Source organism: Panthera onca, chromosome A1 (genome assembly GCF_046562875.1).
Source record: "Panthera onca isolate mPanOnc1 chromosome A1, mPanOnc1 haplotype 2, whole genome shotgun sequence".
NCBI lineage: Eukaryota > Metazoa > Chordata > Mammalia > Carnivora > Felidae > Panthera > Panthera onca.
In genome coordinates, this window is record NC_138339.1 from 95,372,722 (window position 1) to 95,386,241 (window position 13,520).

Below are 13,520 nucleotides of genomic sequence, written 5' to 3' on the forward strand. Positions count from 1 at the left end.
CCCAGACACCCCTTTCCATTCATCTTTTGATGGACACTTGGGCTGCTTCCATAATTTGGCTGTTGTAAATAATGCTGCTATAAACATAGGGGTACATGTATCCCTTTGAATTGGTGTTCTTCTGTTCTTTAGGTAAATACCCAGTAGTGCATTTGCTGGACCATAGGGTAGTTTTATTTTTAACTTTTTGAGGAACCTCCGCACTGTTTTGCAAAGCGGTGCACCAGTTTGCATTCCCACCAACAGTGCGTGAGGTTCCCCTTTGTCCACATCCTCACCAACCCCTTTTGTGTCTTGTGTTGTTGATTGTAGCCATTCTGACAGGTGTGAGGTGATATCTTATTGTAGTTTTGATTTGTATTTCCCTGATGGTAAGTCATGATGAGCATCTTTTTTTGTGTCTGTTGGCCATCTGGATGTCAACTTTGGACAAATGTCTGTTCATGTCTTCTGACCATTTTTTAATTGGATCATTTGGTTTTTGGATGTTGACTATTTGAAGATTTTTAACCCTGTGAGTTTGCTCACTTATGGTAAAACACAAGCTAAAAATTGAGACTCCTTCGGAAAGCACTTGCTGACTTCTCTTATTACCTGCATGGGAGTGCTCCCTGTGTCCTTGGGCCTAGTCCGAATCGCTGTCCTAAAGCAATTTCCAGACTAGACATTTTCACTGGGATGCCCCAGGGTGCCTCCAACCCTGTATGTTAAAACAAACGCCTGATCTGTTCTAGTTCCCCTGTTTGTCCTATGCCAACCCCATTCCCCCACCACCCCAAACAGTACCCACCGCCCCCTCCTTCACTGCATTCTTGTCATTCATATAGTCCTACCAGTTAGGACTTTTACCTACAGAATTTCTAGTCTCCCTACCAGTGGCTTACCTTCTTCATCTGTTACCTGGACTTTTGAACCAGGGCCTTCCACCTTACCCACCTACTGAAACCAGTCATCTTTTCATCTTTCTAGCATGGAGTATACCTGGCCCCTTCCAGAGAGAGCCTGACTTCTTTTGAGCTTTATTTTATGACAAGGAATGCTTTTTTTTTTTTTTTTTTTTTTAGCATAAGTATGTCCCAAATATTGTATGGAGCATTGTTAGAAGGTAGAAGAGGAAGAGTAAATTATTTCTCCCAAACTGAGAAGGCAACTTTGAGACTGGAAAACGAAGCAGGCAACTCGATACAATTTATACAGAGTTTTATTTAGGGTAACTTACTGAGTGTGGGGGTGAGGGGTTGTGGGGGGTGGATCTGGCAGAGAAGGATCGGCAGCAAGTGCAGTTATTCTCTGCAAATTCTGGACCTTAGTTTGGATTTTACAGAGGGAGGGGACATGCGTGAGAGCACTGTAATGAGGTCAGAGGGTTCACATGTACCTAATTGACAGCTAACCTTTAATTAGATCTTTTGGCACCACCTGTGCCTCAGGAAGAGGGAAGACCATGTTCTATCTAACTGATTCACAGGGCCCAAACAAGCCTCCCCCAGCCTCCATCTGGGCTTGGCAGGCATTTCTAAGTATATTAATCTCCAGGGCGCCCTGAACACCCAGCCCCAAGAGAGGTCATCAAGTGAACACAAACTAGCAGCAGGGCCAAAGATGGAGTCCATACTGTCAGCACTCCTGCAGATGTACTTACACTAAAAAATCTGTCATTGTTTGTGCAAAATTTAACTATACATTTTGTATTTTATCTGGTAATCCTACACATGCTACTTTGTTTTATAGCCTGTTAAAAAATATAGTAGTGTCTCTATTCTTTTACATCTTGAACTGATCTAAAAAAAAGAAAATTGCGGTTGTAGAAACTTTCTGACTACAAAATATTTGACATTTCTTTATGAAATCTTGTGTATCTATCTGTTCAGAGACAAGGACCTATACTAATTGGTTCTCAGTAACAATGCATTTTTGCCTGAGGCATTTACTTGAAAAAACATGCTGTTTGGAGAAACATGTTTCAGATTCAGGTATTATAATGACTGCAGACATTTTCTTTTAAAAAAAATTTTTTTTTAACGTTTATTTATTTTTGAGACAGAGAGAGACAGAGCATGAACAGGAGAGGGTCAGAGAGAGGGAGACACAGAATCTGAAACAGGCTCCAGGCTCCGAGCCATCAGCCCAGAGCCCGACGCGGGGCTTGAACTCAAGGACCGCGAGATTGTGACCTGAGCTGAAGTCGGACGCTCAACCGACTGAGCCACCCAGGCGCCCCACTGCAGACATTTTCTGAGTGGAGGGAATCTTCGTTCAGGAAAATGAACTCCAATTAAATTTAGTTTTCCTTTTGCTGATGGAAATCTGAGTAGCCTTTAAGATAATTTCTGGAGAGGGGCATCTGGGTGGCTCAGTTGGTTGAGCGTCCAGCTCTTGGTTTCGGCTCAGGTCATGATCTTGCAGTTTGTGAGTTCAAGCCCCGCGTTTGGAATTCTTGCTCTCTCTCGCTTTGCTACTTCTCTCTCTCTCTCTCTCTCTCTCTCAAAATAAATAAGCTTAAAAAAATCTTTTCTGAAGAAAAAACTAACTTGTCATGCTTCAATTTTACTTCCAGCTTTGTGTCATTTTTTTCCCCTCTGCGATATTTTTTTGTCTTGTGAATAACAGTTACAATGTGATTTTCAGCTTATTGTTTTGTTCTGAAGAATGTTCCACTTTGATGTTAATAAGAAGCAAGGTTTCTTTTCTTCTTTTTTTTAATAACCATTGACTAAATCTTTATTTTCCAACATTAGTTAGAAATATACTGCTTGTTTTTATTATGGAAAATTAAAAAAATTTTTATTTTATTTTATTTATTTTTGAGAGACAGAGAGACAGAGCACAAGTGGGGAGGGGCAGAGAGAGAAGGAGATAGAATCCGAAGCAGGCTCTAGGCTCTGAGCTGTCAGCACAGAGCCTGATGTGGGGCTCAAACTCACAAATCATGAGATCATGACCTGAGCTGAAGTTGGACGCTCAACCAACTGAGCCACCCAGGCAGGCGCCCACCCCTATTATGGAAGATTTTAATCATTCTGGTAATGCATATAGGTTTTACATTGAAACCTTATAGTTGGACTAGAAGAAACCATTGCCAACATTTATCAGAAGATTAAGACTCAAATAACAGTGTCAACAGATCAAGAAGAAAAAAAGCTCAATTAATAGCCAATTCACAGAGAAAAATGCAGATAGCCATAAATTTAACAAAAGATATGAATACTACTCATAATGAGGACATTGAAACAAGATAGTGTTTTTTATTTTGGGGGAGGAAAATTTTTCCTCACCCTTCAAGAATTTCCTGGCTGGTCTAAAAATTAAATTGATACAAGACAGATTAATAGGGGAAATCAAACTTAATTTCATACTTTCACAGAATCCACATAATCTCATAAACATGAGATTCCAAAGATAGACAAAATGAGGTATATATGTCATCCTGAACTAAGGAGAAGGGGGAAGGGGCTTGAGACTTCGAGACTCCGATGGGAAGGAAGACAATTTACTGGAAGATAAAGGGTAAATGTTTGGTAAACAAATTTGGTGGGCCATATGGAAGCAAGGGACAGAGGAATTTTCATAAACAGACCTTGCTGAATTCCTCCTTGTCTACTACCTAGTTCATAGTATGCTGTAGTTTGTTCGCTTGCCTGCCGTCCTTCCCCTCCTCTCCTCTCCTCTCCTCTCCTCTCCTCTCCTCTCCTCTCCTCTCCTCTCCTCTCCTCTCCTCTCCTCTCCTCTCCTCTCCTCCCCTCCCCTCCCCTCCCCTCCCCTCCCCTCCCCTCCCCTCTCCTCTCCTCTCCTCTCCTTTCCTTTCCAAGAGAGAAGCAGGGCGCACCTGAAGCAGGGCTCAAACTCAACGAATGGCGGGTGAGATCATGACCTGAAGTCAGATGCTTAACTGACAGCCACCCAGGTGCACTATGCTGTACTGGTCTATGGTGGTAGCTCCCTTCCTGGAACAAGTCCTCTATTAAATTCTCCCCTGCCCCCATCTAATTTTTTTTTAGGCAATTAGCAAGGAAGGCCAAAGTTTTTTAAGTCTTCTGGAACTTGATTGTTTTCAGATCAATGTAGTTCTTGCACCAAAGTGGCATATCTTGGGGCCATTTGTTATGAACCTTTACTTTATCTTTAAATTGCAGGTTCAGGTTGGAAATGTGAGCAGTCTCAGATATTACTGATGAGACATGAATTGCTACAGTCTTTGAAGTGTGGTTTGACTCTAACTCTTGAAACTAAAACTTGATTCCATTTCTAGGTCAGGAGTCTTTCCTGTATAAATAATGGCATGTATGCAATGAGGAGGCATAGCAATGTTTATTGAGTCAGCATTTGTAATAGCAAGAAAACATATAACAGGAAACAAAAAATTGTCTCTAACAAGTTCAGTGTGTGAAGCTTACCAATTTTGATCTAGAATTCTTACTATAAAATATTAAATAGTGGTTAAGAAGTGGGTTGGGATTTTATGTATAATTAATAGGGAAAGATCTCCACGGCTTACTGTTAGTTGGAAAGAAACATATCACAGAACAATACGTATAATCTTTTATTTAATAAAGCTGTTTTTTGTATATACTATATACATGGTACCACACGTGTGTGTGTGTGTGTGTGTGTATTGTGACCAAGTATGGGGATGAGGACACACACACCTGAACTAATAAAAATACCCACCAAATTGTTAACTCTCTTGAGGAGAGGAGTGACATTTTGGGTCAGGAGTGAAGGAAGTTTCTCACTTTTATTCTGTATGTTTATGCTTTTCAAGAAAAATGACAAGTATAATTTTTAAAAATTCCCATGCTAGATTTCAAAATTCATTAGGATAAGTAAAGGTGAAGTGGTATGCTATGAGCACTGTGTCTTTAAAAATGATTCAGAGAGGGGCGCCTGGGTGGCTCAGTCGGTTCAGCATCCAACTTCAGCTCAGGCCATGATCTCACAGTCCGTGGGTTCGAGCCCTGAGTTGGGCTCTGTTCTGACAGCTCAGAGCCTGGAGCCTGCTTCGGATTCTGTGTCTCCCTCTCTGTCTGCCCCTGCCCTGCCCATGCTGTCTCTGTCTCAAAAATAAGTAAAAACATTAAAAAATTAAAAAAAAATGATTCAGAGAAAATTGTTTGTTTCTCTATGCCCAAAGTACATTTCCACATTGGACTTTGATTTGCAGGCTCAGGGAACACTTCATGACAGCCCCTCTTTACCCAACTTTATTATTATTATTTTTTAGAAGTTTGTTTATAAAGTAATCTCTGCATTCAACATGGGGCTCAAACCCATAGTCCCAAAATCAAGAGTCAAATCTCTTCCGCCTGAGCCAGCCAGGCACCCTTCTCTTTACCCAGTTTTAACAGATGACTTTTTTCTGTTTTTTCCTCAGATTCCTTTTTACGAAGATATTTGTAAAGGCATTAAAGCTGGTGACACCTGTGAGAAACTAGTAGGGTATTCTGCCGTGTATAGAGTCTGTTTTGGAATGGCCTGTTTCTTCTTCATCTTCTGCCTTCTGACCTTGAAAATCAACAGCAGCAAAGGTTGTAGAGCGCATATTCACAACGGGTGAGTCTTCAGTCTTGGGGGTTGGTTTCTCTCTTTTTATTTTGAATAGTAATTTATTTTGAGAGAGAGGGAGTGTGAGCAGGGGAGGGGTAGAGAGAGAAGGAGTAAATCCCAAGCAGGCTTGGCACTGTCAGTGTGCGGGGCTCGAACTCACAAAGCATCAATCCGATCGCGACCTGAGCCAAAATGAAGAATCAGACGCTTAACTGACCGAGCCACCCAGGCGCCCCTAGTTTCCCCTTTCCTGATATTCAGAATAGTGTTCCTTGACCTCTTCTAATCCGACCATCTGACTGCTCTTCCTGTAGTTGAAATTGTTGACACTCATTTTCGGGAAGGGGGGATTTGTCACCCCTCAGTGGCCCAAGAATTAGAATCCTATTGGTCACGCCAGTACCACAGTGAGAAATGCAGCAGAGGTAGGCGTTTTTATTTCTAGTACTAAGACCTACCCCTAGGTCATTTCCAGCCCCCTGCAACAAAGTGGTGTTTTGCACAATCAGCGACCATGCTGAATTGGTCTTAATTATGGGACAAGGCAGTCTCCAGTCATTTAATTACTTCCTCTCGATTTGGAAGGAACAGTACCAATGGTAGAAACATGGACTGACATGCTTACCTTCTCTCTCTCTCTCTCTCTCTCTCTCTTTTTTGAGAGAGACAGAGCATGACTGGGGGAGGGGCAGAGAGCGAGGGACACAGAATCCAAAGCAGGCTCCAGGCCTGAGCTGTCAGCACAGAGCCCGATGCGGGGCTCGAACCCATGAACCGTGAGATCATGACCTGAGCCGAAGTCGGACGCCTAATCGACTGACCCACCCAGGCGCCCCTGACATGCTTACCTTATAAAAGGTCTTTTGTGCTTCCATGAATATCATTTAAATACATTTCCTCTTTTTTTCTTTTTTTTTCTTTCCAGCTTTTGGTTCTTTAAACTTCTGCTGTTGGGGGCCATGTGCTCAGGAGCTTTCTTCATTCCAGATCAGGAGACCTTTCTGAATGGTACAAATGGGGTATTTGGGGTACCTATTTATTTTGTTCTTACCCATTTTGTAAAATTGTTCAAAAGTGTAGTCCAGGGTGCCTTTGATATTTCGAATTAGTGATTTTCTTGTGGTTTAATAAAAAAAAAATTCCTGCCTTACCTGCCCACACTGTATCCACCTTCCCCACTCCCTATCCCTTCCTGTTCACTCCTCTTTCTCCATCTAGATCTTTCCCCTGTTCCCTCCCTTTCTGGCCAGGTATTGCTCTACAGCCTGGAGAATTCAGTTGCTAATTTTAAGGTGATTGGCCTGAAGGGAAAATGGGGCCCTGCAAGTCTCTCTGAAAAACAGTTTAGCATGTTAGTATGAAACCATCACTGAAGGCGTTCTGGGACGCCTTGTTCTTTCTGAGCACTGCCCGGAAATCCGCCTACGCGGAACACGAGGCTACTGAGTTTTAAATGAGCTGCAGCTATAATGAGATAAGAAAGGCATCATCCAGCCTTATTTCTAAACTTACCTAGGTGAAACTGTATATAATATTGGATTACATTTCTTATTCCTAGAATTTCCCGAACTTAATTTAATTTGGAACCGTTAATCATAGGTGAAACAGGGGTCCTTCTACATGAAAACTAGGGAGTTTCAAAACATTGTTTAACCCAAACGAATTCATTTTCCTAATTAAGGTAGTAAAAACATTTGCACTATGTCAGTCCCTAAGGAAAAGACTACGGCCCCTCAAATGGTCACTAGGGTCTGGCTAGTTTTTAGGGGCATAACTAGCTGCATGCACTCCTGAAGGAGGTCCTCTCCGAGTCTTATTTTTTCCTAAAATGCTGTTAACTAGTTTTCTGTTCCCCACAGATGTACTTTTATGTGTTAGAAAGATAGATTTAGAATGGGACGGGGCTAACAGTTCTTTTTATAGCCAACTGCAGTTCAGCCATTTTCATAGACAACCTGTAACCTAGAGACACGGAAGGTTAGAGCATCCTTGTAGCAGAGCGAGGAGTGGATCTGAGTCCGTGGCCCCCAGTCTGACCCTCATTTCCCTACTAATTTCTGGTGGCTCACTGCCTTTTTTCTTCTTAAGATATGTTTTTACTTACAAATCGTGGGTCGTTGTTGATTTTGTGAATAGCTGCGTCTTTTAGGGTAGCTGTCAGTTACAGTGTGTAGGTTCAGCTTAGATGCTCAAGAGCCACACACACTGCTTTGTGTTCACATCCCAGCTATGTCCTTTACTGGCCATGGAACATTTTTTTTTTTTTTAACGTTTTATTTCTCTTTTGAGAGACAGAAAGAGACAGAGTATAAGCTAGGGAGGGGCAGAGAGAGAGAGGGAGACACAGAATCCGAAGCAGCCTCCACGCTCTGAGCTGTCAGCACAGAGCCCCATGCGGGGCTCAAACCCACAAACTGTGAGATCATGACCTGAGCCGAAGTCGGACACTTAACTGACTGAGCCCCGTGGTTGTGGGACTTTGTCGATTTGCATAGACTCTCAATTTTTCTCATCTGTAAAGTGCGTGTAACAATAGCACCCATCTTATACGGGTGCGTGGAAATTAAATGTGTTGCAGGTACAGTAAGAATATAGTAAAGATAAACTGTGTCATTATTCTCCTTTAAGCTCAGCACTTGGAGTGATCACCTCATCTCCTTTTGGATGGTCTTCTTTTGCAGCCTGGCGCTATGTGGGAGCCGTCGGGGGCTTCATCTTTATAGGCATCCAGCTCATCCTGCTCGTGGAGTTTGCACATAAATGGAACAAGAACTGGTATGTGCAATTTGGGAAGGTTTCCAAGTGAACTCAGTCGTTCCTCGGGGAAACTGCCTGCAGTACGGTGTTGATAGAGGGTCTACCCCGAGCTGTGTTGGCAGGGGTGGGCAGCCTGCTCGTGCCAGAAACAGGTTGGCGCACTTTCCCTTCATTCCTCTCCTCTACCGGTCTTCCTCTCCTTTCTTCCTTTCCTTCTTCCATGTTATTTCTTTTTCACTTTTTGGCTTTTCCCTGTGTTCTCTCATTTGGGCTCTGAGTCAGCTGCTGTTGTGACTTAGCCACACTCAACATCCATTGCTGGCACCTCTTGGCCCTGGCTCCCCGGTTGTGACGCTAGGTGCCTGAAAACTTGGGCAGGTTTTATCTTATGCCTCCATCCTCAGGAGATTTGGAAAAAAGTGCTTTGGGGGCACCTGGATGGGTCAGTCAGTCTGACTCTTGGTTTCAGCTCAGGTCATGATCTTTCATGAGTTTGAGCCCCATCAGGCTCTGCACCAACAGTGCGGAGCCTGCTTGGGATTGTCTCCCTCTTTCCCTCCCTCTCCCCCACTCGTGCTGTCTCTGTCTCTCTCAAAGTAAATAAATACACTTAAAAAAAATTTTTTTTGGTTCTTTCTCAATCTGCCTAAGATTATAAAGACCCTTCATTAGGAAGATCTGTTGTGCTACCTTAGAAAGCCATCCTGACTTTAAAAATGTAGATTCTTTCTAAGTGCTTTGAGCATGGAATTCACATCCTAGGATAAGTAGGAAATGCCGAATTATTAATAGCTAGTTTTATTTCTCACTGAGCCACACAATTCAGGAAATGGCAACTAGGTAAGTGTCAGCCCCTTGAGTGCTAAAGGCCAGGCTGACTCCCTTTGTGCCCCCAGGCAGGGCACTTGGCTGCTCTTGTTTGCTTAGCTTCCTTATAAAATAACAAATGAGAATAACTATCTGTTGTGCCTAGGAAGACTTCTTGTTGTTTTGTCATTTTTATTCGTATCATGTTATTTTAAACTGTTTTGGAAAAAAGAAATCAGTAAATAATGTATGAACATGAAATTTATTTTTTCTCTTGGACAAAACAAAATACACGGTCCAGATTCCCTCAAAATAACTTTTCACTCTGATTATATTCCTCAGCTTGGTGGTAGTTAGTGTTTCATTGGGTTTGGTTTTGTTTCTTTAGAGATCAAATCAAGAGATGCCTGAGTGAAAGGCTAGTGTTATCATTTTATAATTTAGTGAATACTAAATACCCAAATACTTAATAGTTTCTAAAATATTTACAGCACATAGAGGAGTCACATAAGTGATACTACAGAAATTTATTTTGTCTAATATAAAATCATTCTAAATGTTTCCTAAAATTCTTACCCATATAGGTCAAAATAGGGAACTTCATGGTGGAATAATACCGTTTTTGATACTGGGTGCCTGATTTACGCAGTAAGCAGTATGTTCCCTTGACAATATTTGAGCTTCTTTACTCTGACTTGAATGTTTTGCTCAGTTCTGAAGCCATTTTCTGGGACTAATTATTCATGCTAAGTTTTAACAGGCATTTGGAAGAGTTTGGCTGCTGTAAAAACCTTCCCGAAACCACTCAGTAAGAACAACTTAAGCGCTTTGCAACCGATGATGTTGCTGTTGTCTACACATTGAGGCCAGTATCCCAACAAAATCCCTTAATGTCAGCATATTCATAGTTGATTTGTCTGCCTAAAATTAGGATTAAGCTAGGCAGCTCACTAATAATGTAGTTTCAGATAAATTAATCTAATTTACTAGGTTTGTTTTTTAACAGAGACTATTGCTTACAAGGATAGTCTAGAAAATATAATACATCACTTTTCATGGAACAACCAAACTGATTTTTCTTCCCTTTTCCTCTCTGTTTTCTCTCTCTCTCTTCTCTTTTTTTTAAGTTTACTTATTTATGTTAGAGAGAGAGAGGGAGAGTGAGAGGAGAGAGACAGTCCCAAGTAGGCTCCCTCCCGACTGTCAGTACAGAGCCCCATGTGGGGCTTGATCTCACAAACTAGGAGATCATGACCTGAGCTGAAATTGAGAGTTGGCCGCTTAACCGACTGAACCACCCAAGTGCCCCTGTTTCCTCTTTTCAAGAAATATCTTGAGAAGAAGATCCCAAAGGCAGTAGGATGGAGGCCATGGGTCCGGAAACCAGGAGACTGCAGGTGTCTGTCCCTCTGCTCCTCCAGATCGCTGTTTCCCTTTGGGCATATTACTTGGCCTCTCTGACCACTGTTTTCACACCTGTAAAATAATATGGTCACGTTAGATGTTTAATTTTCTTTTTCCTTTCGACCTCAGATATTGTGATTTGAAGTGACACTTCTATATCAAAATTGAAATAGCAAAAAGTAGAAGGTACATTTAGGTGTTTCTAACAAAGACCCATTTTCTAAATGTGCTAGATTTGTCATTTCTGTTGTGGTTAGGTGTTATTTACTCCAGAACCCGAGCCCAGCCTGGTGCCAGCGTACTGCTGGGTTGGTGCACTCTGCACCGTTGTCTGGTCCTTTTCTAATCTCCTTTGAAGCACTTCTTCTCATTTAGCATTTATTCACAGTTTTGGGGAGTATTAACTGTGTCCCAGACAATGTGGTAGGCACCGAGAGTATAAAGATAAGTAAGTCATGGCACTTGGGTTATCTGCAAAACAAAAGGTCATCAAGGAGGATGTCATGAATCTGGAGCAGCAGGAATAGCAGCCATTCTCCTAAAACACTGCTGCACAAAGTTATTACTTTTTTAATGCTTGTTATTCCTAAGAGAGAGACAGAGAAAGAGACAGAGTACAAGTCGGGGGTGGGGGGCAGAGAGGGAGGGAGACACAGAATATGAAGCAGGCTCCAGGCTCTGAGCTGTCAGCACAGAGTCAGACACAGGGCTCGAACTCACAAACCTTGAGATCATGACCTGAGCTGAAGTTGGACGCTCAACCAACTGAACCACCCAGGCACCCCCACAAAGTTATTTTTTAACAGTTGACATTTCTTACACTAATATTCAGTAGGCACCTGTTTGCCAGGCACTCGATAGCAGGAGAAGAGCAGTGAACACAGTGATGTCCTGCTCTATGAAGCTTACCTTCTCCTGTTGGGGAGGGCAGGAGGCATGGACAGCCAATTTATGATCAAGTAAATAAGTAACAGGTTCAATGGGAAAAGACCGGAGAAAAAGAAAGCGGGGTGTGGGGGTTGAGGAGAGCAGGGCAGGGAAAGGCTTCATGATCAGGTGTGAGGGAGACCACTGCAAACAGAAGGAAGTGTGGAGGCTGAGGCGGGACTGTGCTGGGCCCATGCCCGGCTTGTTTGGGGGCAAATGGGGGTCCACTGTGCTGCACCCCTGTGGTAAGGGATGGGCACCAGAGGTGAGGTAGGAGATGCCATTTGGCCAGATGCTGTCGGGCTTCTGGGGCATTTGTGTGAGGTAGGAAGGGCATTAGTGGGGTTTGAAACCAGAGGAATGTGATTCAAAGTCTATTTTAATTCCAGGAAAGGTTAGGGGGTGTCAGAGGTGCAAGTAAGGAGGCCCGTGGAAGATAATCCAGGTGAGAGATGGCTGTAGCTCAGACGATGGTAGCAGCAGTCAGATTCTAGTCTATTCCAAAATTGGAACTCATGGACTTTGCTGATGGTGATGAGGAGGTGGGGTTGGGTGGGGGGAGGGAAAAAAGACTGTAGTCACGAGTTCTTTTCTTTTTTAAAAAAAGTTTCCCTTCCCAAAAGGAAGGAATGGAACTGCCATCTTCTGAGTTTGGGAAGATGAAGAAAAGCAGGATTAGGGGGTAGAGATGTGCATTTGGGAAGTTGGTTTGGACCAGCCCCCTTCCCCCACCCCCTGCGCTGAACAGTTGGATAATATGAGTCTAAAGTTGAAGGGAGAGGTTAGGGTTGGGAATTAAACTTTGGGAATGTAGACCTATATTGACTATAAGAAAGTCTTCATATGCTAGCAACAGCCCAAAAGACCAGTAAAGGAACAGTTGCACCCCACCCACACACTGGTCAGCAGTGTTTGCCTTTCTCTATACATTGCATTCTGTTCCTGTCATCGATTACCATTTGGCTTCTAGATCCACTCCCCCCCACCCCTTCTCAAGTCTTACTCTATTATTTCCTTCGTGTGCCTTTTATGTTAGACTAATTCTGTGGTCACTGGCGTGGTTTCAGGAATATGATGGTCATTATGATTTTGGTCTTCCCTCCCTATTTGTCTCTGGCTGCAGTAACTTTTTCATCATTAAAACATTTTAGCTGAGTTGCCTGAATACTTTCCAGTTCTGTGAAAACATTAAGCAAGTTGCTTTCTCTGTGAAGGTTTGTGAGAACGTGGTTACAGTGCGGCAGTTTAATCATAAGGCAGATGACAGTGATTCACCCGTGCTCCCTATGGTTCTACCGTCTTGATTGAGCGGTTTTGAACTCTTGTTTTGTTATTGTCCTCAATGATTTCTATAGATTGTTAAACCACCGCTTAATTCTCTTATCCCTTTATTAATATTTACATAAACTAGAGAGAAAATTAATCTCTTCTTTAAGGGTTTTTATTGTAAATCCCATTACAGTTTTTTACTCCTTTCCTAGCTGATTTTATTCTTTTCAGACTCTCCCTTGGAGCATCTGGGTGGCTCAGTCAGTTGAGCGTCCGACTTCAGCTCAGGTCATGCTCTCATGATCTCATGAATATGAGCCCCTCGTCAGGCTCTATGCTGACAGTGCAGAACCTGCCTGGGATTCTCCCTCTCCCACTCTCTGCCCCTCCCAAAATAAATAAACCACCCTCTCAAAATAAATAAACTTAAAAAAAAAAAAAAAAAAAAACAACTCTCTTTTAATCCTATGTGGCATCGCTTTGGAGAAGCAGTACCACTACAGACCCTTTGCAGCAGAGGGATGAAAGGGCCGAGGTCATCCAGTCTTTGAGTGAAGTTTGTCTCTCCCTAAAGAGAAAATGGACATTAGCAGAAGCTGCTACAACAGCCCCTCCAGGCTCTGTGTTGAGAGGGAAATCACAAAGAGAACTTAACTAAGAGCTACTTTTTTTTTTTATTAAAAAAAATTTTTTTTTTAACGTTTATTTATTTTTGAGACAGAGAGAGACAGAGCATGAACGGGGGAGGGTCAGAGAGAGAGGGAGACACAGAATCTGAAACAGGCTCCAGGCTCTGAGCCATCAGCACGAAG

General features: G+C 42.6%; 1 protein-coding gene across 1 annotated transcript in view; it reads left to right on the forward strand.

The window, feature by feature from the left end:
• Positions 1-13,520, forward strand: part of SERINC5 (serine incorporator 5) — a 102,981-nt gene that overhangs the window by 63,957 nt on the left and 25,504 nt on the right. The window contains exons 3-5 of the mRNA XM_078448520.2: positions 5,372-5,550; positions 6,470-6,552; positions 8,226-8,319. Coding sequence (XP_078304646.1) covers positions 5,372-5,550; positions 6,470-6,552; positions 8,226-8,319 — 356 coding nt within the window. The remainder of the gene's footprint in view (positions 1-5,371; positions 5,551-6,469; positions 6,553-8,225; positions 8,320-13,520) is intronic.